The 24070-nt window shown below is 54.8% G+C and overlaps 1 protein-coding gene across 1 annotated transcript in view; it reads right to left on the bottom strand.

Moving 5' to 3' along the window:
- Positions 1-1874, bottom strand: part of NUP160 (nucleoporin 160) — a 289550-nt gene extending 287676 nt beyond the window's left edge. Inside the window, exon 1 of the mRNA XM_078684503.1 lies at positions 1698-1874. Coding sequence (XP_078540629.1) covers positions 1698-1812 — 115 coding nt within the window. The 5' untranslated portion in view covers positions 1813-1874. The remainder of the gene's footprint in view (positions 1-1697) is intronic.
- Between the last annotated feature and the right edge of the window lie 22196 nt (positions 1875-24070).

Raw genomic sequence — 24070 nt, 5'->3', positions numbered from 1 at the left:
GGGGGGTCAGCAGTGACAGGAGGGGGGGTCAGCAGTGACAGGAGGGGGGGTCAGCAGTGACAGGAGGGGGGTCAGCAGTGACAGGAGGGGGGTCAGCAGTGACAGGAGGGGGGTCAGCAGTGACAGGAGGGGGGTCAGCAGTGACAGGAGGGGGGTCAGCAGTGACAGGAGGGGGGTCAGTAGTGACAGGAGGGGGGGTCAGCAGTGACAGGAGGGGGGTCAGTAGTGACAGGAGGGGGGGTCAGCAGTGACAGGAGGGGGGGTCAGCAGTGACAGGAGGGGGGGTCAGCAGTGACAGGAGGGGGGTCAGTGACAGGAGGGGGGTCAGTGACAGGAGGGGGGTCAGCAGTGACAGGAGGGGGGTCAGCAGTGACAGGAGGGGGGGTCAGCAGTGACAGGAGGGGGGGTCAGCAGTGACAGGAGGGGGGTCAGCAGTGACAGGAGGGGGGTCAGCAGTGACAGGAGGGGGGTCAGCAGTGACAGGAGGGGGGTCAGCAGTGACAGGAGGGGGGTCAGCAGTGACAGGAGGGGGGTCAGCAGTGACAGGAGGGGGGTCAGCAGTGACAGGAGGGGTCAGCAGTGACTGGAGGGGGCTCAGCTGTGACAGGAGGGGGGGTCAGCAGTGACAGGAGGGGGGTCAGTGACAGGAGGGGGGTCAGTGACAGGAGGGGGGGTCAGCAGTGACAGGAGGGGGGTCAGTGACAGGAGGGGGGTCAGTGACAGGAGGGGGGTCAGTGACAGGAGGGGGGTCAGTGACAGGAGGGGGGTCAGTGACAGGAGGGGGGTCAGTGACAGGAGGGGGGTCAGTGACAGGAGGGGGGTCAGTGACAGGAGGGGGGTCAGTGACAGGAGGGGGGTCAGTGACAGGAGGGGGGTCAGTGACAGGAGGGGGGTCAGTAGTGACAGGAGGGGGGTCAGTAGTGACAGGAGGGGGGTCAGTAGTGACAGGAGGGGGGTCAGCAGTGACAGGAGGGGGTCAGCAGTGACAGGAGGGGGGTCAGTAGTGACAGGAGGGGGGGTCAGCAGTGACAGGAGGGGGGGTCAGCAGTGACAGGAGGGGGGTCAGTGACAGGAGGGGGGTCAGTGACAGGAGGGGGGTCAGTGACAGGAGGGGGGTCAGTGACAGGAGGGGGGTCAGTAGTGACAGGAGGGGGGTCAGCAGTGACAGGAGGGGGTCAGCAGTGACAGGAGGGGGGTCAGTAGTGACAGGAGGGGGGGTCAGCAGTGACAGGAGGGGGGGTCAGCAGTGACAGGAGGGGGGGTCAGCACTGACAGGAGGGGGGGTCAGCACTGACAGGAGGGGGGTCAGTAGTGACAGGAGGGGGGTCAGCAGTGACAGGAGGGGGTCAGCAGTGACAGGAGGGGGGGTCAGCAGTGACAGGAGGGGGGGTCAGCAGTGACAGGAGGGGGGTCAGTAGTGACAGGAGGGGGGTCAGCAGTGACAGGAGGGGGTCAGCAGTGACAGGAGGGGGGGTCAGCAGTGACAGGAGGGGGGGTCAGCAGTGACAGGAGGGGGGTCAGTGACAGGAGGGGGGTCAGTGACAGGAGGGGGGTCAGCAGTGACAGGAGGGGGGTCAGCAGTGACAGGAGGGGGGTCAGCACTGACACATGTGATACCCTCAGGTGTTCTCCCCCCTCCCCTGGGGTACCTCTCCCTCCCCCACCCCCGGGTGGCCCCGCCCCCTCCTCAGTCTCACCCGCGCGCACGCTGATCTCGCGGTGCTTCCGGCGGGTCTCGCGCTCGGCCCCGCTCAGCTCCGTGAAGCTTCGCTCCAGCACCGCCGAGGCCGCCATCTTGCCGCCGCGCTGCATGCCGGGAGCCCCCGCCTCGCGCCAAGCACGCTTTGAGTTTTCCCTCCACCGAGTGACGTCGGCGATAAGATAACAGGGACTTATGCGCCGACCCTCCGTGGACATAGAAGACGGACCAACTCAGCTCACCACAGTGGGGTCCATTTTGGAACAGGCTGCGTCACACAGGCGTCTTCTCTTTCATAGCGGGGTGTGCGGAGCCATCTTGGATTGGGATCTCATTGTATCTGTCGCCAAAACGCCATCTTGGATCGGGTGCTCTTTTAAAGACAGGAAGTGACGCCATCTTGGATTGGGCGCTCGTTTAAATTTTTATTTATTTAGTGCATTTCATAAAGCGCGGACATTACCCGAAGGTGTCAGAGCGCTGTACAATAGAGCCAGTTACGTTACAGTGGAAACGTAATACAACATTACAAACTAAAAATGAAGATTACATAAACACAAATTCCAAGAAAGCAGGCAGGAGAGAGGAATGTACAGAAGAAAAAAGTAGATAAATAAAAAAAAATAAAAAAAATACAAATTTACAATGAGTGAACTTCCAAGAGGGGCCTGTGCATGACAGTATTAGTTCTGAAAGTATCTTTGAAAGAGGAGCGATTTGAGGTCAGCTGTGAAGATCCGGTTAACCAGTGGTGGCACGGAGAAATAGGGGAAGTGAGTTCCAGAGCGCTTTAACAATTACATAGCGCTTGGTATCGTTTTGTTGATATTATATTGAGCCCAGCTGCGCTGCATTGCGGTGATTGAAATTAAGCCTGTTTTGTTTTCTTATAATTATTTCAGAGCCCAGTTGCGCTGCATTGCTGTGATTTCAATCAAACCTCATTATTATTGTTTTCCGATATTGTGCCACAGTTTCGCTTACTCTAGTGCCATTTTGTATCTTGACAAGACCTGGATATAAGGTCTTGTCAGCGCTGGGATGCCCGAGGGTAGCTACGCGCTTTATAAATCCCAACTCAAACTCAAACTCAATTTTGATTTTGTCTTCACTCGTGGCCCGTGTCTCCTCCCCGCTCCCGCCTCCCAGCTGCCCCTCCCACGCTCCGCCCCCCCATCCTCTTATGTCAGTTGCACCTACGCGCAGCGTTCACGCGCAGCGACCGCGCCCCATGCGCGCCAAAGGTAAGCCCGTCTACACCCGTCCGCGCCTGGACCGCGCCCAGCACCAAACCCCCTGGTCCCCGCAATCCCCTCTCCTCCCGCATAACGTACGACTTCGCCACCCTCCTAGCCCTTAACCCCGGCCGCCCACTAAACTGCCACCAAGCCGCCCCAGGACACACCCATGGACCCTTCGCCTGCCACTCCTGCAAGTTCGACTGTACCAGGACCCACACCAAATCCACAAACTCCAAACAGAGCTCAGACACTAACCATCTAAAGTGCATCCTGCTCAACACCCGCTCGGCCCACAAACACGCCATCGAACTCTGGAACCTACTCGACACTACATCCCCGGACGTCGCCTTCCTTACAGAAACCTGGATGGAACGCCTCTTCAGCACCCGACATCGCCATAGCCATCCCAGACGGATACAAGATCATCCGAAAAGACCGCAACAACCAAACAGGAGGAGGCATCGCCATCGTCCATAAGAACACCATCAGAATCACGACCAGCTCCGACGATAACCTTACAACCGCCGAACACTTCCACTTTCAGATCCACACCAACCACAGGACCACACTTAGAGGCACCCTCATCTACAGACCACCAGGAACCCGTAAACAATTCAGCGAAGACATCACTGACTTCATCAGCCCACATGCCCTCGCTTCCGAAAACTACATCCTACTGGGAGACCTCAACTTCCACCTGGAAAAGAAAGACGACAACGACACCACCACCCTCCTGGACAACCTGGCCAATCTTGGTCTCAAGCAACTTGTTGACACCCCCACCCATTTAGCCGGACATACACTCGACCCAATCTTCACCACCAGCAAACACATCTCCTTCGATCACACCACAGCTCTCCATTGGACGGACCACAGTTGTGTTCACTTCAGCTACAGAACTACCTCGACCCACAACCCCCCACAACATATTCCACGAAGAAACTGGAACAAAATCACCACCGACCAACTCCTCACATCGCTCAATCAAAACCCGCCCGCCCTCCCATCGGACCCAAACCAAGCGGCCACCAAACTCAAACAATGGATCACTCACAGCGATGACGAACTAGCACCCTTGAAAAACCACCAAACCAAACAGGGCAGAAAAAAAGCCCCCTGGTTCAATGAAGACCTTAAGAAATCCAAGAAACTATGCTGTACTCTCGAGAAAACATGGAGAAAAAACCCAACCACTGATAACCTGACCACCCTCAAGACAGCCACCCGCAAACATCACCAACTGATCCGATCCACCAAGAAGTCAGCATTCAAGGATCGACTCGACAACAACGCCCAAAACAGCAAGGAACTATTCAACATCGTCAAAGAATTTACCAACCCCACCACAGCTTCAAACGACATTACTCCATCCCAAGAACTCTGCGACTCCTTATCCTCTTTCTTCTATAACAAAATCGCCGACATACAGAACAGCTTTGAGAACACTTCCAAAGAACAGTCCACTCCACCCACCTCCGAACCTAAACCGACCCCTAACATCCTTAACGCTTGGAACCCAATCACCACTGAAGACACCACCCGCCTAATGAACTCCATCCATTCAGGCTCTACAACCGACCCCTGTCCCCACCACATCTTCAACAAAGCAGACTCCATCATCGCACCCCATCTCCGTGATATCATCAACTGCTCCTTCAACTCCGCTACCTTCCCAGAAAGCTGGAAACACGCCGAACTCAGCGCACTCTTGAAGAAACCCACAGCGGACCCCTCTGAACTCAAGAACTACCGCCCCATTTCCCTCCTCCCTTTCCCTGCCAAAGTCATTGAGAAAGCCGTAAATAGACAGCTCGCCGCCTTCCTTGAATCCAACAACTCCCTCGACTCCTCACAGTCCGGCTTTCGAGCCAAACACAGCACCGAAACCGCCCTTATTGCAGCGACAGACGACATCCGGACACTACTGGACAACGGAGAAACAGTTGCCCTCATCCTACTTGACCTATCCGCCGCCTTCGACACGGTCTGTCATAGCACCCTCATACAACGCCTCAGGAACATCGGCATACAAGGAAAAGCCTTAGATTGGATCATCTCGTTCCTCGTCGGGAGGACCCAGAAAGTCCGACTCCCCCCATTCAAATCAGAGGCCACCGAAGTCATCTGCGGAGTACCACAAGGATCATCACTTAGTCCCACCCTCTTCAACGTTTACATGAGTCCCCTCGCTCCCATCGCGAGACAACACAACCTCAACATCATCTCCTACGCTGACGACGCCCAACTGATCCTTTCCCTTACTAAAGACCCCAACACCGCCAAAACCAACCTCCATGAAGGCATGAAAGAAGTAGCCGAATGGTTGAAAGACAGCCGCCTAAAACTTAACTCAGACAAAACGGAAGTCCTCATCCTAGGATCATCCCCCTCTGCCTGGGATGACTCATGTTGGCCGTCAGCCCTGGGCACGGCACCCACACCCACAGACCACGCATGTAACCTGGGCTTCATCCTAGACTCCTCCCTCTCGATGTCCAGACAAGTCAACGCCGTCACATCCTCATGCTTTAACATACTTCGTATGCTCAAAAAAATCTTTCGCTGGATCCCCACCGAAACAAGAAAAACTGTCACCCACGCTCTGGTCACTAGCCGACTAGACTATGGAAACACCCTCTACGCCGGAACCACTTCCAAATTACAGAAAAAACTCCAACGCATCCAAAACGCATCAGCCAGACTCATATTGGACATCCCGCGCCAAGCTCACATTACCGATCACCTGAAAGACCTCCACTGGCTTCCCGTCAACAAGAGAATAACGTTCCGTCTCCTCACACACGCACACAAGTCCCTCTACAATCTTGGACCTGAATGCCTCAACACACGACTCTCCTTCTACACACCGACCCGCCTACTAAGATCCTCCAATCAAGCCCTCGCTGCAGTCCCACGCATTCAAAGATCCACCATGGGAGGAAGATCCTTCTCCTACCTGGCGGCCAATACCTGGAATTCTCTTCCCACACACCTCCACCTCACCCAGAACCACATTTCCTTCAGGAAGGAACTTAAAACCTGGCTATTCGATAAATAATACACCCCCTTCCCCCAAGCGCCTTGAGACCCTCTGGGTGAGTAGTGCGCTATACAAATTCCTGAACTTGAACTTGAACTAGATTTTCACCACATTGCTTGAGAAGGATTGTGCCATTGATCTTTCCCTTTTGAAGATGGGGGGCTCAAGCAGCAGCGTTTCCGCATCGCGTGAGGGTCGCGAGCCTCCTGACAATTTCAGTTTGTTTGCCAGGTACCAAGGGGAGGACGTGTGCAAGGCTTTATGCGTGATGCAGGCAGTTTTGTAAATAGCTCTAGCCTCGATGGGAAGCCTTCGAAGAGAGGACAGGATAGGAGTGATGTGCTCACGTCTTCATTTAGAACCTGTAATGAAGCGAGCTGCTGGATTTGAGAGAGGAGAGGTGAGATTTGGGAAGGCCCGTCAGAAGAGAATTGCAATAATCCAGTCTTGAGAGAAGCAGCGCTTGTACCAAGGTTTTTAAGTCTTTCTCCCCCACAGAAGGCGCAACTGGTATCGTGCGTTCTTGGCTATAGAGTTAATGTGGGAGATTAGGTTGAGTCTTTTGTCAAGTATGACACCTAGGGATTTCGCACTGTCGACAATGATGGGTTTGTTGTTGAGTAGGTTCAGCTGATCCATCCACGATTGAATGGGAGGAGGTGAGAGAGAGGTAGAAAGGAGGAAGAATTTGGTTTTGGCGGGATTTAGAATGAGTTGGTGAGCTAACAACCAGTTGTGAATGGAGTTGAGGGTAGAGTTGAGTAGTGAGAGATCGTGTGCAGAAGACACCTCGAGGTAGATTTGAGTGTCATCCGCATAAAGATAGTAATGGATCCCAGATTTGCTTAGGAGGTTCCCCAATGGTTCCAGGTAGAGATTAAACAAGGGTGCCTGAATAGAACCTTGAGGGACGCCTTGACCTACAGCCAATGGAGATGAATGACTGTTCGCTATCTTAATCATTTGGGATCTGTCCGAGAGGAAAGAAGGAAACCATTTCAGCACTGTGCCATCCAATCCCATTCTCTGTTGAAGAGTGTTGAGGAGGGTCTTATGATTAACAGTGTCAAAGGCTGCAGAGAGGTCTAAAAGAATCAGAAGACACGATTCTGCAGAGTCGGGTATATGCAGCGCATCATCAATCACTTGCAGCAGGGCTGTTTCAGTGCTGCAATTTTGAATGAAGTCAGATTGGAAAACGTTGAGGAGATTAACTAGCCTGGTCCAGTAAGAGAGAGTATGGGTGTAGAAATCGATGGCGAAGACTCTCGGGATGGGGTCAGAAGAATGGTTGGATGGTTTGATTTCGCGGATGCATTTGAGGAGTTCATCTTCCGAGATGATGTCAAAATGTTTCCAGGTGACTAAAGATTTCCGCTCTTCAAAGGGGGTGGGGAGGGCGACCCGATTCACCAGGGCTTTGACCTTTTCATCAAATAAAATAGCGAAGTCGGCTGCTCTCTTTGTGGAGTCCTCTGGCTTAGTCGTTAGGGGAGAACAGTTAGGGTTTTTGATGAGGTCAAAAAGGTTTTGGGGTCTATTTTTGTCTGAGTCAAGGAGGGATCTGAAATGTGAAGCTTTTTCGTGGAAGATCTGGTTGTGGTATTTGTATCTTGCTGAACGTAACAGAGAGAGATTGGAGGTGGAAGGAGATTTTCTCCAATGTTTCTCCAGGCTTCTAAGGTTTTCCCTTTCTTTGTAGAGAGCTTTATTGAACCAAGGTGCTGAGGGGGTGGGTCTTTTCCTTTTGCTTTGGAATGGAGCGACCATGTCAATTTCGACAGCTAGGACTGAGAGGCACTGAGAGGTGAGAACGTTGACATCCATGTTGGGGTGAAGTCTAGGAAGTGACCGCATAGCAGAGTCACAAAAAGTGTCAAGATCAATGTTTTTAGTGTTGCGGAACCAGGTAGTAGCTCTTTTAGGTTGACCGAGCGTTATAACGTGCGAGAGATGAAAACGAAAGGGAACAAGGAAGTGGTCAGACCAGTCTACATGGATAGGGGGAGCATTAGTCAGCAGGTCGCAGGTCTGCTTTGGATACGACAAGATCCAAAATTGGGCCCTTAGAATGAGTGGTTTCCGAGCAATGTTGGAAGAGATTGTTAGCTGAGAGAAAGGTCGTGTTAGAAGGTCGATCTCAGGGGAGGACAGAAGATGTACCTGACCACCCTGTGACCCACCTCTCCTAGGAACACAGCCGAGCAAAGGCCGGGAGACCCTCAGGGAGAGGATCTCAGATCTAGGATCGCACGCGCTGCGTTAGCACCACTTGACAAAGGAACACCACACCGTAGGATTTAAGACAACGTATTCTTTATCTCTTCAAGCAAAAATGGATCTTTACGATCCGCAGGATCGTATATACAACAGAACAAGGGCTCCAAGAGTCTCAGTAGGGGTTAGGGTAGCGGGACAGTCTTCAAGTTTCAAAGTCACTTGCGGGGGCGTATCCGGCGCACAGCTCTCAATCCTCGAGCCGGCGGATACTGGGTGATCTTGGGTCCAGCCGGACCAGGATAGTCTCTGAGCAGCGATCAGATCAGCAGGGCTCGGGAGTTGTCAAGGTTGCAGGGGAGCCGCGAAAGCGTCAGCAGGGCTCAGGTGGTCGTGGGCAGAAGTCCTTCTCTGCCATGTGGGAGCCGCGACAGCGTCAGCAGGGCTCAGGTGGTCCCGGGCAGAAGTCCTTCTCTGCCGGGTAGGAGCCGCGACGAAGTCAGCAGGGCTCAGATGGTTCTCGAGTAGAAGTCCTTCTCTGCTCGGTAGGAGCCGCGACGAGGTCAGCAGGGCTCAGGTGGTTCTTTAGGTTGCCGGGGAGCCGCGACAGCATCCGCAGGGCTCAGGTGGTTCTCGAGTAGAAGTCCTTCTCTGCTCGGTAGGAGCCGCGACGAGGTCAGCAGGGCTCAAGTAGTCCAGGATACAACTGACTTGATCGTCCCAGAACAGCCCTTGATATAGGACTCCTCTCCTTTGATGTCCGGAGTCCTCGCAGGCGGAGGACTTCGAACCTGGGGGCTGGTTGTTGGGGGTTCCGCCTTGGCGGCTCCTTTCATCCTTTCAAGTTGGGTCTGGAGGGATCCCAGACGCTTAGCAGGCCTGGAGCCAGCCCTCAGGGAGGCCGGATGGGTGATCGAAATTCCTCTCTCGAGGGGAGGTGGAAGGTGTGATCGAGCTACTCCTCCCTCTCTCGCTCACGGGGAGCGCTCTACCCCCTGCCGGGTATGGCGCCGAAGGCCGAGGTCGGGCTGGGCGGCCATCTTAGGTGCAGGGACATGGGCCTCGGCTTCGGGTACCAGGAAAATGGAGGGAGAGGACGGGGAAGCCCAGTGCCGGGGACGTGGGTCATGGAGGGAATGGTCGGGTGAATCTGGGTCATGGGGAGCTGCACGGGTCAGGAGGGGTTACTGCGGGTCAGGGAGGACCACGCCACGAGGCCGGGTCCAACACGCGTCCCCCCCAGCTGAAGGTTGGGGAGAACTACCCATCCTCTTGGGGGTTCTCTTCGCTGAGGCGGAAGAACCTGGAGAGGCCGACAGCGTTGGCGTGGTCAGTACCAGGGCGATGCTCTACTGTGAAATCCATCCCCTGAAGGGAGATTGACCATCGCAGCAGTTTGGGGTTTTCTCCTCTCATGTGCATGAGCCACCATAAGGGTCGATGGTCTGTTTGTACTCGGAAGTGGGTTCCGAACAGGTAGGGTCGGAGTTTCTTGAGGGCCCAGACTACTGCGAACGCTTCTCGTTCGATGGTGCTCCATCTCTGTTCTCGGGGCAGTAACCTTCTGCTAAGGAAGGCTACGGGCTGATCTATGCCTTTTTCATTGAGCTGGGACAGTACGGCCCCGATGCCAAGCTCGGAGGCGTCGGTTTGGACCACAAATTCCTTTGAGTAGTCCGGGGCTTGGAGCATGGGGGCAGTACACATGGCGGTCTTTAAGGCGTCAAACGCCTCTTGACAGGAGGGGGTCCACTGCACGCGCTTGGGCTGCTTCTTGGACGTCAATTCTGTGAGAGGACCTACTATGCTGCCGTAGCTCTTTATAAACCTCCGGTAGTAGCCGGTGAGGCCCAGGAAGGCTCGGACCTCGGTTTGTGTGGTGGGGGGTTCCCAGGCCAGGATGGCATCGATCTTCGGCTGGAGAGGGGCGACCTGCCCGCTTCCGACCTGATGGCCTAGGTAGGTCACTGACCCCTGCCCAATTTGGCAATTTGCCAGTAGCCGCAGGTCAGGTCGAAGGTACTCAGGTAGCGAGCAGACCCCAGGCGGTCGATGAGCTCATCTGCGCGGAGAATGGGGTGGCCGTCTGCTCGGGTGACTGCGTTGAGCCCCCAGTAGTCCACGCAAAACCGAAGTTCGGGGACAGACCCAGGGGCCGCGGCTTTTGGGACAAGTACCACTGGGCTGGCCCAGGGACTGTCGGAGGGCTCGACCACTCCTACGGTGATCATTTTTGAGACATCGGCCTGGATGCAGGTCCGGACTCGGTCAGGCACTCGGTAGGCTCGGTGTCGCACCGGCGGGCTGTCTCCGGTGTCCACGTCGTGGACACACCAGTCGGTGATTTTGGGGACCAGAGAAAACAAATCAGGGAACTGCCCCAAGAGCCGGCGGCAGTCTTCCCGTTGCGGAGGAGTGAGGGAGGGAGAGAGGCTCACTCCGTGTACAGAGCCATCCTTCTCTTTGGCACACAGGAGGTCAGGGAGAGGCTCCGCTTCCTCTTCCGCTCCGTAGTCGGTGTCCAAGAGCAAGCTCAACTCCCTCCGCACGAAGTGAGGCTTGAGGCGGTTCATGTGGAGGACCCGAAGGGGGTTCCGAGGGGACTGGACGTCCACCAAGTAGGTCACTTGGCTCTTCCTCTCCATTGACCTTAAAGGGCCCGGTCCACTTGTCTTGGAGGGCACAGGGTTTCACCGGGAACATCACCTAGACCTGCTGGCCCGGTTGAAACTCCACCAGAGTGGCATTCTGGGCATTCTGGGCATTCTGGGCATTCTGGGCGCTTCATCTCCTCCTGACTTGCTTCGAGGTTGGCTTCGGCCAGCGTTCGGAATTTCCGGGTTTGATTTCGGAGGGTGAGAATGTAGCAGAACACATCTGGAGGTGGTTCTCGGGGGGCCGTCTCCCACCCCTCCTTGACCAAGCTGAGGGGTCCTCGGACGGGATGCCCGTACAGCAGCTCAAATTGGCTGAACCCCAGGGACTTCTGGGGGACCTCCCGGTATGCGAACAAGAGGCAGGGGAGGAGGACATCCCACTTACGCCGGAGGGGCTCTTCTAGGCCCATGATCATCCCCTTCAGTGTCCGGTTAAACCGTTCAACTAGGCCATTTCCTTGGGGATGATACGGGGTGGTGAATTTGTAGGACACTCCACATTGTTGCCACAGGGACATCATGTATTTGGAGATAAAATTTGTGCCTCGGTCACTCACGACCTCGCGGGGAAAACCTATTTGGGAGAAGATCCCCATCAACGCTCGGCCCACCACGGGGGCCGTTATGGTGCGGAGGGGAATGGCCTCGGGGTATCGGGTGGCGTGATCCACCAGGACTAGGATGAACCGGTGACCTTGGGAGGTTCTAGGGTCCAGGGGCCCTACAATATCGATTCCGACCCGCTCGAAGGGGGTACTGACGACGGGGAAGGGTTGGAGGGGAGCCTTGCGGGATCCTCCACTTTTTCCACTAGCCTGGCACGTGAGACAGGACTTTCAGTGGGCTTCCAGATTCGCTCGCATCTTGGGCCAATAGAAGTGCGTAACTAGGCGGTCATAGGTCTTGTCCTGGCCCAAGTGTCCCGCCAGGGGTACGTCGTGGGCCAGGCCCAGGAGGAAGTCCCGGAAGCGTTGGGGTACCACCAGCACCCGGGCTGACCCTAGCTCGGCAGACTTCTGCTCGCCGTACAGGAGGTCATTCTCCCAATACACGGAGTGGGTTCCAAACTGGTCGCCCGCAGCTTGAGCCGCGGCCTGTCGCCGGGGTCCAACCAGGGATGGGCAAGTGGCTTGCTCCCGTCAAAACTCCTCTCAGGAGGGGCCCTCCTCGTGACGCCACTGCGCCAACTCGGGCAGATCATCCAGCTCAGGGATCTGTTCAGGATCGAGATGCAAGGGTTCTTCGTCGGTGATGGGCTCTCCTCCTGGGGAGAGGCCAGTGGGCTCGGTGCGGTCGTCCCTATCTTCTTCTACAGGGAGGTGGCTGGGATGCTCTGCGTTGACGGCCCCGAGGGGGGGTGGTCGGGCCGACATGGATCGGGTGGTGGCGCACACCCACTCGGGTAAGCCCATCATGCCCAGGTGGGTCTTGCGCTCCACCTGTCTCCACGGGGAACTTTCTAGGTCGTTGCCCAGGAGACAGTCTACAGGTTGGGCGGCTCGGACAGCGACTCGTAACTTTCCTATCACTCCCCCCCATTCGAACGGTACTAGGGCCATTTTACATAAGCTCTCGGTGTTGTCAGCGGACAGTACTGGGCACAGGACATTCGGAATGATCTGGTACTTTTCTGACTAGGTGACTGAGGACACCTGCGATACTCGCCCCGGTGTCGCGAAGGGCCTCCACTCGGTGGCCGTTCACCATCACCAGTTGCCGGTATTTCTTGGTGTTATCGGATAGGGGGTCCCCGGGGATCATCTCTCGGTCTCCTAGGGAGACTAGGGCCATGGCGGGCGGGTTCCCACTCTTTGGTGTCCTCCATCTCCTCCCCTAGGGCTACGTTGGCTACCTCTCTGGCTGGGAGAGCTGTTGTGGAGGGTCGCGGGGCCATGGGACACTGGGGGTCACTGGCGTAATGCCCTGGCTGTTGGCAACGGAAACAAGAAATGGTGACCCGGTGCCCACGGTTACCTGGGGGAGCAGGATTGGCTGGTGGTGGTGCTGGCAAGGTCTGGGGTTGGCTTCTGGGGGGACTACGCTGGGGTCCTGACTGGGAATCTCTCTGTCTTCCTTGGTTCCCCCCCTCCCCTCTGGCGGGAAGATCCCTGATTGCTTCGGGGGTAGTCCCCTACGGGGCCCCGGGGGACCCGGGTGTTCACCCAGCGATCGGCCTCCACGGCCAGCTTTCTTGGGTCTGCAAGCTTGCTGTCCAGCAAATGCTGGCGTAGTTCCACAAAACAGTTCGCGGACAAATGTTCCCATGCGATGAGGTCGGTAAGTTCTTCAAAGGTGGTAACTTTGCTGCCCTTGATCCACCCTTCTAATGCTCTACTGTAAAAGTTCACGTACTCCACCCACGTGGTGCCAGGGATCTTCTTGCACTCTCGGAACCGCTGGGGATACATCTCGGGGATGAGCCCGTATCTCGTGAGGAGGGCCTCTTTCATGTGGCTGTAGGATGTCTGCACAGAGGACAGAAGATCAAGCAGGGTGTCTCTCCCCTCGCTCAGGAATTGACCCCACAACCCAGCTCCCCAATCCGTCTGTGGAACTCGGTGGGAGTTCATGATCAATATAAGGAGAAGGAAATACTTTGATCCATCCAGTTTCCTTGTGTTAACATTAATTATCAAGAGGGGGGTGGATCACTTGTCCTGCTGAACCCGGATTAATCGGTATTCGTTGCGTCCCTTGGTAAAAGAACCCTCATGCCCTCGAGTTGATCAACGTAAATAAGCGGTATATCTTGTTTCTCCCCTTTGGCACTCGGGTATCTGCATAATCATCGGGTTTTTTAGGTATGCAGCCTCCACCCGGAGGTTTTTAGATCCAAGGTTGTGCAGTAGTGTCCAGTGATAGTGGAAGTGGTGATGTTTAAAATAACACAGAATCCAGAAATCGAACTTTATTAGTCTGGGTTCTGGGTTAACAAAGTTGAAAACTTTTTGGTATGCGTAATGGGAATATTAGGATTCTCTACGCTACCGGTCTTCGTGTTTATAAAAAGGTCGACATGTTTCAGCCCTTTCGTCAATCGATCAGTGGGCTTTCTTCAGGACCAGGGTGAGTTAGTGTGAAGAAGATAAATTTATCCCTTCCTTTCAGAGTTACACATTTCGTGCCTATAGAAAAAGATATTACCTTGGAATTAACAGGACGTCTTATTTTATGTGAATACATTCTCTATGTGAATGGTTAAAAACATTATATACAACATTTAATACTAGTTTACCCACGTTACCACTTCAGGCAACCACATACTCTTATCTAGCCTTTTCAAGTTGGGTTGTTCTGCTTATTCATTCTATCAGTTTCCTGTTAGTTCACAATTAACTGATATTGTTGTTCATATTGCAACTATATTACTCTAGGTGTTATTGAGCTCAAAGTTTTGATTTGAATGACCAACAGTAAAGAAGAGGAATTTTCAGATACCCCTTCACTTCACATTTAAGTAATTATATTTATCATGTCTTTTGCCAGATCTATTTTTCACTCTACAAAGCGATTTCATCTCTCATCCAACTGTGTAATTAAAACGGTCTCATGTAGTAATTGCTCGAATTTATATTTTCTTAGCCCACATTGATCCTAATTAAATACAGATCTAGTGGGATGGGGCTGTATTTCTGAGCGTTCTACTTCGTATGCATGTTGAAGCAGTTCTAGCAGTTCTAAGGATTCCCATCATTGCACCTACCTCCTCACGTTTTATTACGTGCTTCCTCGGGTGCCCATTCAGTCTGTTGACTGCCTTTCTCTACATTTCAAGAAGAGAGGGAGTTGTTAAGGACCAAGTTAGGGTTTATTGCGGTACTTATCTTATTTTGTGCGTCCTCGCCGATGTTTACCTCGTGGTCCGTCATACGCTACTTGTGCTGACTCTGCCGATGGAAACCCGGTATGGTTTCTCGGCTTGACAGCACCTATTTCATTCTTAGAATCTTCGTGGTAAATGAAGACAGACTCTGTCGTTACTAGGGTCAGAGAATTAGTATGAGGAAAGACTTGCCTGATAAATAAATTACGTTGCAGTCAAAAAATATCTCATTTTGGAACCATTATTATTCAGATGATTTTTGTGTTAAATTAATTTAGCGAACAATTTATATTTTATATTTTGTTCGCAAATCTAGTTCATTGTTTATTTATCAAATATTTTTGGGAACCATTTATTTAACGATTGTTTAGCCGATTGTTGTATTTTAATAAGTTGGGAATTAAAGATTAGAAAATTAAAATAACCAAAAGGGTAGGGAAAAGAACAATAGGTCCAATAGGACTCTACTTAGATAATCATTATCTTAGTGAAGGAATATTCATATCTTTGTGTGAATGATGATCATTCAGGTGAGCTCTACTTAAGGAGTCATGTAGTGTCTATCGGTGCATGCTTGCCCAAGGAACATTATCGTTCAGTCCTTGTACATCTGTGCCCAAACGATGTACCCATCTTTGCTCTTTTTCGAATAGGATACGTTCCGCATTGTGATCTTTTATTTGAAGTGTTTCAAGTATTAGCCAATGTATATCATCCACTGTGTGGCCCTTTTCCAAATAGTGTGTGGCCATTTTAGTTGTTGTTTTTTTACATTTGACGTTGCTGCGATGCTCGCAGATTCTCTGTTTGGCTTTGCGGCACGTCATTCCTATGTAATTCAGGCCACAGGGACATGTGATCATATAGATCACATGACTTGTGTTACAATTTGTGTGTGTCCGAATTGTCCGAACTCGGTGGGAGGTCATGGCGACTTGAAATGAAATGAAATGAAATGAAATGAAATTAAATGAAAAAGAGACTTCTAAAGCGCACTGTGGCCAAGCGGCTTCCTGGCGCTGAGGATCACATCAATGTCTAACCAGAGGGCACGGAAAAGAGGGGATTAGTCTGGGAAAGCCTGGAGAAAGAAGAAAGTTTTAAGGGCTTTGCGAAAATGAGAGAAGATAGGGATAGAGCGAATAGAGAGAGGGAGAGTGTTCCAGATCTGAGGGGCCCGCACAGAAAAGCGTGTGCCACCTGTGCGGGATTTACGGAAGCGGGGGACGTGAAGAAGAGAGAGGGATGAGGACCGAAGAGTGCTGGTGGGAACGTGAGAGGAAATCAGAGAGTTAATGAAGTGGGGAGCAGAACGGGCATGCGCCCGAAAGGCCAAACAGGCGAGTTTGAACTGGGACCTGAAATGAACGGGGAGCCAGTGGAGGGTTTTAAGGGCAGGGGTGATGTGGGAAAACTTGGGAAGACGAAGAACCAGACGGGCCGCCTGGTTCTGGATGGCCTGGAGACGACGAGTCTCGTAGGCTGGAATGCCGACATACAGGCCATTGCCATAATCCAGGCGGGAAGTGATAAGGGCAGTGATGATGAGTTTAAGGGCATCAACAGAAAAAAACCGGGAGATTTTGCGGATGAGGCGGAGGGAAAGAAAACAAGAGGATACAACAGAGCTGATGTGCGCGTGCATGGAAAGATCATTACTGATCTTGATGCCCAAAGTCCGGACGGAGGGAACAGGAGAAGGAGGGGAACCAAAAGAAAGGGGCCAATGGACTGAAGACCAGGGATTAGAAGGGCCACCAGTGAGAACAAGCTCAGTCTTGTCAGGGTTGAGCTTCAAATGATTGAAGCTCATCCACTGAGAAATGAAGACAAGGGTAGAACTGAGCTTAGAAAGGGAATGAGTGGGGGAGGAAAGGTCAAAGACGAGCTGGAGGTCGTCCGCGTAATTATACACCGAGACCCCCAGCTCAAGAAGCGAGGAAATAAGAGGGCGGATGTAGAGATTAAAAAGAAGAGGAGACAAAGAGGAGCCTTGGGGTACACCACAAGTGACGGGGAGGGGAGGTGCCGAAAAGTGAGAGAGATGAACAGCCTGCGACCGACCCTGAAGGAAGGAGGTGATCCAGGAGAGGGCAGAGCCCTGTATGCCCGCTGCACTGACACGGTCAAGAAGGATGGCATGATCGACCGTGTCAAACGCAGCGGACAGATCCAACAGGACTAAGGCCTGGGGAAGATTACTGTCGGCCTTGCCCTTCAGTTCATCCAGGACCGCAAGGACCACGCCCTCGGTTGAGTGGCCTGGTCGAAAGCCAGCCTGGTGAGAGGCCAGGATGTTATTCTCCTCTATGTAGGAAGAGAGACAAGATGTCACATGGCTCTCAAGAATTTTCCCTAGATAGGGAAGAAGAGAGATCGGCCTGAAGTTCGATGGAAGGGAGGGGTCCAGGCCGGCTTTCTTCAGGAAGGGAGCACGATGGCAGACTTAAAAGAAGAGGGGACAGAGCCCAAAGCCAAGCAAGAGTTAAGAAAGGTAAGGGGGGGGTGGGACAGCTAGTGTAGAGGGTTCTAAGAATACGGGCAGGAGCACAGTCCGCCGGCGAGCCAGACTTGACCTTAACCAGAAGGTCAAGAAAGAGCTCTGGTGTAATAGGCTTAAAGTGGTCCAAAACAGAGGGGGAGGGGAAGGAGTGATCCGGCACGTCGGGATAGGGCACGATCGGAATGTTGGCCTTAATATTGATAATTTTATTGATAAAAAAGTCATTCAAAGAATGACAAAGAGATTGAGAGGGGGCAGGAGAAAGACCTGCACGGTCAGAGGTGGCAAGGCTGCGGACCAGTGAGAAAATCTCGCGAGATTTATTAGCCGAAAGGGCGACGCGGTCCGAAAAATATTTCGATTTGGCGGCTAGGATGGCTGACTTGTATTTTTGAAGAAGAGCCTTATAGTTCAAACGAAGACTGGGACAATAGTCACGACGCCAGCGACGTTCAGACCGCCTGAGCTCTGATTTCAGGGATCTGAGGTCGCTGGAGAACCACTTATGGGCGTCGTGAAGGCGGGCCGCTCTGATCTTTTTAAGAGGGGCGGCCTGGTCGCAAGCCGAAGAAAGCCAAGTGCGGATAACATCCGCCTGATTTTCCACAGGAAGGTCGGTCAAGGTAGGGGCCGATAGAGGCAGAGAAGAAGAGAGATCATTAAGATCAACCTTATTCCAGCTCCGAGCCCAGATGTTTTTGGGCAGAGGGGCTTTCTCAGGTTGAACCAGGGGGATGGAGAAGGAGATCAAAGAATGGTCAGACCAAACACAAGGAGAGATCGAAGAGACTGAGGGGTTACAACGTAAAGACCAGATCTGGTCGAGAATGTGTCCATGGGTGTGGGTAGGAGTCGAGACGTGCGGTAAAAAATTAAGGCAACGAAGAGTGGCAGAGAAATCCTTGGAGGAAGAGTCCTCCCGCGGGTCGCCCGGCCAGAAATTAAAATCCCCAAGCAGAATTAGTGAGGAGTTGTTTACAGCCAGGGTGGCCAGGAGATCCTGCAGAGAAGATACAAAGGAGGGCATGTTGTGTGGAGGGCGATAAAGGAGAATCACCGTAATGGGAACCGGAAGGTTTAGGGAACGGGCCACCAGAAACTCAACGCCAGAGATACAGGGGTGTGAAAGAAGTTGGAACTGCAGGGTGCGGCGAGCTATCATCGCCACGCCGCCCCCAGTTCTGCCGTCAGGGCGGTCAGCGCGGAGAGCATAGTGAGAGGCGGGGAGAATAGCAAGAAGGTCCGGAAGTGAATGAGAGGTAAACCAGGTTTCAGTGAGAAAAAGAAAATCCGGAGGGTCGGTGTCCAACAGATTGAAAAGAGCGACTTGGTTTTTGACAGCAGAACGCGTGTTAAGGAGAATAGCAGAGGCAACGGGGGAACCGGGGGAAGCACGAGCGGGGAAGGGCATAGGAGGTGGCACAGAAGATATTAAAGAAGGAGATGAGGACGGGGGCGAACCAGAGGGGGGGGGGACAAAGATGCCGTGCGAAGATAGGTGTAAAGCTGCAGAAGGGGTAAGAGAGATAGAGGCAGGGATAGAGGAGAGTTGTGCCGAAGAATATACCAGAGAACGAGCAGGGTCTGTGGCCCCTGGTCCCGGCCCGTCGCGGACGGGCGCAGACGGGCTTGCCTTAGGCGCGCCTTCGGCGCGCAAACGGCGCGCCCGCTGCGCCCGTCCGCTGCGCGAACGGTAAAAGCACATGATATATAGTGCAGCTAAAGGGCGTGGCCAATGAGTGGGCGTGGCCGGGGGAGCGTCCGCTGGAGGCGGCAGGCAATTGACTGCGGGGCCGCGGCAGCGTCCAAGTCGGCTGCGCGGGACAGGGGGTCGAGGGCAGGGCCCCTGAGACAAGGTAAGGGGAAAAGAAGTTTAAAAAGCGCAGAAAGCGCGAGCAAGTGAGGGTGGTGGGGTTAAAATGAGAGGCAAACTAAGTGCTCCCGCGGTAGGCAGGGAGAGATCCAATCAAAAGCGAGCTTGTAGTCAGCTCCTATGTACCTGCAAGAGTGGGCGTGGCCAATGAGTGGGCGTGGCCGGGGGAGCGTCCGCTGGAGGCGGCAGGCAATTGACTGCGGGGCCGCGGCAGCGTCCAAGTCGGCTGCGCGGGACAGGGGGTCGAGGGCAGGGCCCCTGAGACAAGGTAAGGGGAAAAGAAGTTTAAAAAGCGCAGAAAGCGCGAGCAAGTGAGGGTGGTGGGGTTAAAATGAGAGGCAAACTAAGTGCTCCCGCGGTAGGCAGGGAGAGATCCAATCAAAAGCGAGCTTGTAGTCAGCTCCTATGTACCTGCAAGAGTGTGCGTGGCCAATGAGTGGGCGTGGCCGGGGGAGCGTCCGCTGGAGGCGGCAGGCAATTGACTGCGGGGCCGCGGCAGCGTCCAAGTCGGCTGCGCGGGACAGGGGGTCGAGGGCAGGGCCCCTGAGACAAGGTAAGGGGAAAAGAAGTTTAAAAAGCGCAGAAAGCGCGAGCAAGTGAGGGTGGTGGGGTTAAAATGAGAGGCAAACTAAGTGCTCCCGCGGTAGGCAGGGAGAGATCCAATCAAAAGCGAGCTTGTAGTCAGCTCCTATGTACCTGCAAGAGTGGGCGTGGCCAATGAGTGGGCGTGGCCGGGGGAGCGTCCGCTGGAGGCGGCAGGCAATTGACTGCGGGGCCGCGGCAGCGTCCAAGTCGGCTGCGCGGGACAGGGGGTCGAGGGCAGGGCCCCTGAGACAAGGTAAGGGGAAAAGAAGTTTAAAAAGCGCAGAAAGCGCGAGCAAGTGAGGGTGGTGGGGTTAAAATGAGAGGCAAACTAAGTGCTCCCGCGGTAGGCAGGGAGAGATCCAATCAAAAGCGAGCTTGTAGTCAGCTCCTATGTACCTGCAAGAGTGGGCGTGGCCAATGAGTGGGCGTGGCCGGAGGAGCGTCCGCTGGAGGCGGCAGGCAATTGACTGCGGGGCCGCGGCAGCGTCCAAGTCGGCTGCGCGGGATAGGGGATCGAGGGCAGGGCCCCTGAGACAAGGTAAGGGGAAAAGAAGTTTAAAAAGCGCAGAAAGCGCGAGCAAGTGAGGGTGGTGGGGTTAAAATGAGAGGCAAACTAAGTGCTCCCGCGGTAGGCAGGGAGAGATCGTAGGCCTTGAACCATTGCTGGATATCGTCGTTATTATAGTACTCTTTCACCACATCCTTGGGGATGTGGACTTTTGGCTCTACCAGGGGAACGGCTTCTCGGTTCCCCGGGGTTCGGTTTTCTTCGCTCCGGGCCTTTAGCTCGATCTCCTTCAGGCCGCGCTCGTGCTCCAGCTGGAGTCTCTTGTCTTCATGTTCCCGTTGGAGTTTCTTCTCCTCCAATTCTCCTTGTACTCATAGCTGCTCTACCGCTAGCCTCTTTTCTGCTAGCTTTAATTCGCACTCAATTTTGAGTTTGGCCAATTCAAGTTCATGATTGCGGTTTCTCTCTCTGTCCGCTAATTCTTCTGGGGAGAGGCCCCTATCTGGTGCGCTGCTCCGTACCGGAGTGCTGCTGCCCACTCTTGGGTTGAGGTTGGGTTCGGTCGGCTGCTCTGCTTCTCCTCCTGACTGGGGAGGGTTTTCTTCGGCCTCTACCCAAGCTTGTAGGGCCTTCTGCATGTCTTCCTTTGTATTCAGGCCTGTGGTAGCGATTCCTCGTGCTTTGCAAAAGTCTTTCAGTTCTTTGTGCGTGTACTCTTCCAGCCATTCTGCACGGAACGTGGTACTCGCGTCGGCTTCAGTGGAACTCTTGGTGTTTCTTTCTGGCATCTTTGTTCGGTAGTGCTCACGGTACGATCTCTAGATTATGGGCTCGGATCCCGTCGCTTGCCACCAATGTTAGAAGGGCGATCCCAGGGGAGGACAGAAGATGTACCTGACCACCCTGTGACCCACCTCTCCTAGGAACACAGCCGAGCAATGGCGGGAGACCCTCAGGGAGAGGATCTCGGATCTAGGATCGCACGCGCTGCCTTAGCACCACTTGACAAAGGAACACCACACCGTAGGATTTAAGACAACGTATTCTTTATCTCTTCAAGCAAAAATGGATCTTTACGATCCGCAGGATTGTATATACAACAGAGCAAGGGCTCCAAGAGTCTCAGTAGGGGTTAGGGTAGCGGGACAGTCTTCAAGTTTCAAAGTCACTTGCGGGGGCGTATCCGGCGCACAGCTCTCAATCCTCGAGCCGGGGGATACGGGGTGATCTTGGGTCCAGCCGGACCAGGATAGTCTCTGAGCAGCGATAAGATCAGCAGGGCTCGGGAGTTCTCAAGGTTGCAGGGGAGCCGCAACAGCGTCAGCAGGGCTCAGGTGGTCGTGGGCAGAAGTCCTTCTCTGCCACGTGGGAGCCGTGACAGCGTCAGCAGGGCTCAGGTGGTCCCGGGCAGAAGTCCTTCTCTGCCGGGTAGGAGCCGCGACGAAGTCAGTAGGGCTCAGATGGTTCTCGAGTAGAAGTCCTTCTCTGCTCGGTAGGAGCCGCGACGAGGTCAGCAGGGCTCAGGTGGTTCTTTAGGTTGCCGGGGAGCCGCGACAGCATCCGCAGGGCTCAGGTGGTTCTCGAGTAGAAGTCCTTCTCTGCTCGGTAGGAGCCGCGACGAGGTCAGCAGGCCAAAGTAGTCCAGGATACAACTGACTTGATCGTCCCAGAACAGCCCTTGATATAGGACTCCTCTCCTTTGATGTCCGGAGTCCTCGCAGGCGGAGGTCTTCGCACCTGGGGGCTGGTTGTTGGGGGTTCCGCCTTGGCGGCTCCTTTCATCCTTTCAAGTTGGGTCTGGAGGGATCCCAGACGCTCAGCAGGCCTGGAGCCAGCCCTCAGGGAGGCCGGATGGGTGATCGAAACTCCTCTCTCGAGGGGAGGTGGGAGGTGTGATCGAGCTACTCCTCCCTCTCTCGCCCACGGGGAGAGCTCTACGCCCTGGCCGGGTATGGCGCCGAAAGCCGAGGTTGGGCTGGGGCCGGGCGGCCATCTTAGGTGCAGGGACATGGGCCTCGGCCTCGGGTACCAGGAAAATGAAGGGAGAGGACGGGGAAGCCCAGTGCCGGGGATGTGGGTCATGGAGGGAATGGTCGGGTGAATCAGGGTCATGGGGAGCTGCACGGGTCAGGAGGGGTTACTGCGGGTCAGGGAGGACCACGCCACGAGGCTGGGTCCAACAGGTGGCAAGCTTGTTGGCAGCCGAGTCTTCCAAAGAGCCTAAATGGAGATTAAACAGTGTAAGTGACGCCATCTTGGACCGTGCGCTTATTTTAAACAGTGTAAGTGACGCCATCTTGGATCAGGCTTGCAGTGCTCGCTAATGGTTAATGCAGAGTTTCTCAAAAATAATCGGGGCTGTGTATGTTTCCTCCGGTGGTGTCTATTGAAGGAGAGGCAGCTTCAGACGGAAACAGGCAAAATAAGCTATATTTGGCTCCAAACTCCGGGAGTCTCCCGCCTGAGTCTGGTGGTTTGGCATTTACGGCAACACTGATCTCCAAGGGGACTCTGGACGTGGGGCCAACACTGAGCTCCAAGGGGCCCCTGGACGTGGGGCCAACACTGAGCTCCAAAGGGACCCTGCCTGCGGGACGTGGGGCTACACTGATCTCCAAGGGGCCCCTGGACGTGGGGCCAACACTGAGCTCCAAGGGGCCCCTGTCTGCGGGACGTGGGGCCAACACTGAGCTCCAAGGGGCCCCTGCCTGCGGGACGTGGGGCAACACTGATCTCCAAGGGGCCCCTGGACATGGGACCAAAACTGAGCTCCAAGGGGCCCCTGTCTGCCGGACGTTGGGTCAACACTGAGGTCCAAGGGGCCCCTGTCTGCCGGACATGGGGTCAACACTGAGGTCCAAGGGGCCCCTGGACGTGGGGCCAACACTGAGCTCCAAAGGGCCCCTGTCTGCCGGACGTGGGGCCAACACTGAGCTCCAAGGGGCCCCTGTCTGCCGGACGTGGGGCCAACACTGAGCTCCAAGGGGCCCCTGTCTCAGGGACTTGAGGCCAACACTGAGCTCTAATGGGCCCCTGTCTGTTGGACGTGGGGCTACACTGATCTCCAAGGGGCCCCTGGATGTGGGGCCAACACTGAGCTCCAAAGGGCCCCTGTCTGCCGGACGTGGGGCCAACACTGAGCTCCAAGGGGCCCCTGTCTGCCGGAGGTGGGGCCAACACTGAGCTCCAAAGGGCCCCTGACTCAGGGACTTGAGGCCAACACTGAGCTCCAAGGGGCCCCTGTCTCAGGGACTTGAGGCCAACACTGAGCTCCAAAGGGCCCCTGTCTGCTGGACGTAGGGCCAACACTGAGCTCCAAAGGGCCCCTGTCTCCGGGACTGGAGGCCAACACTGAGATCCAAGGGGCTCCTGTCTGCTGGACTTTGAGCCAACACTGAGCTCCAAGGGGCCCCTGTCTGCGGGACGTGGAGCCAACACTGAGCTCCAAGGGGCCCCTGTCTGTGGGACGTGGGGCCAACACTGAGCTCCAAGGGGCCCCTGTGTGCTGGACGTTGATCCAACACTGATCTCCAAGGGGCCCCTGTCTGCGGGACGTGGGGCCAACACTGAGCTCCAAGGGGCCCCTGTGTGCTGGATGTTGAGCCAACACTGATCTCCAAGGGGCCCCTGTCTGCCGGAGGTGGGGCCAACACTGAGCTCCAAGGGGCCCCTGTCTGCGGGACGTGGGGCCAACACTGAGCTCCAAAGGGCCCCTGTCTCAGGGACGTGGGGCCAACACTGAGCTCCAAAGGGCCCCTGTCTGCTGGACATGGGGCCAACACTGAGCTCCAAAGGGCCCCTGTCTCAGGGACTTGAGGTCAACACTGAGCTCCAAAGGGCCCCTGTCTGCAGGACGTGGGGCCAACACTCGCTCCAAGGGGCCCCTGTCTGCTGGAGGTGGGGCCAACACTGAGCTCCAAGGGG

The sequence above is a fragment of the Lissotriton helveticus genome, chromosome 3_2 (genome assembly GCF_964261635.1).
Source record: "Lissotriton helveticus chromosome 3_2, aLisHel1.1, whole genome shotgun sequence".
Lineage (NCBI taxonomy): Eukaryota > Metazoa > Chordata > Amphibia > Caudata > Salamandridae > Lissotriton > Lissotriton helveticus.
The sequence above is the reverse complement of the archived record's forward strand: the minus strand, read 5'-3'. Positions and strand labels throughout refer to the sequence as shown.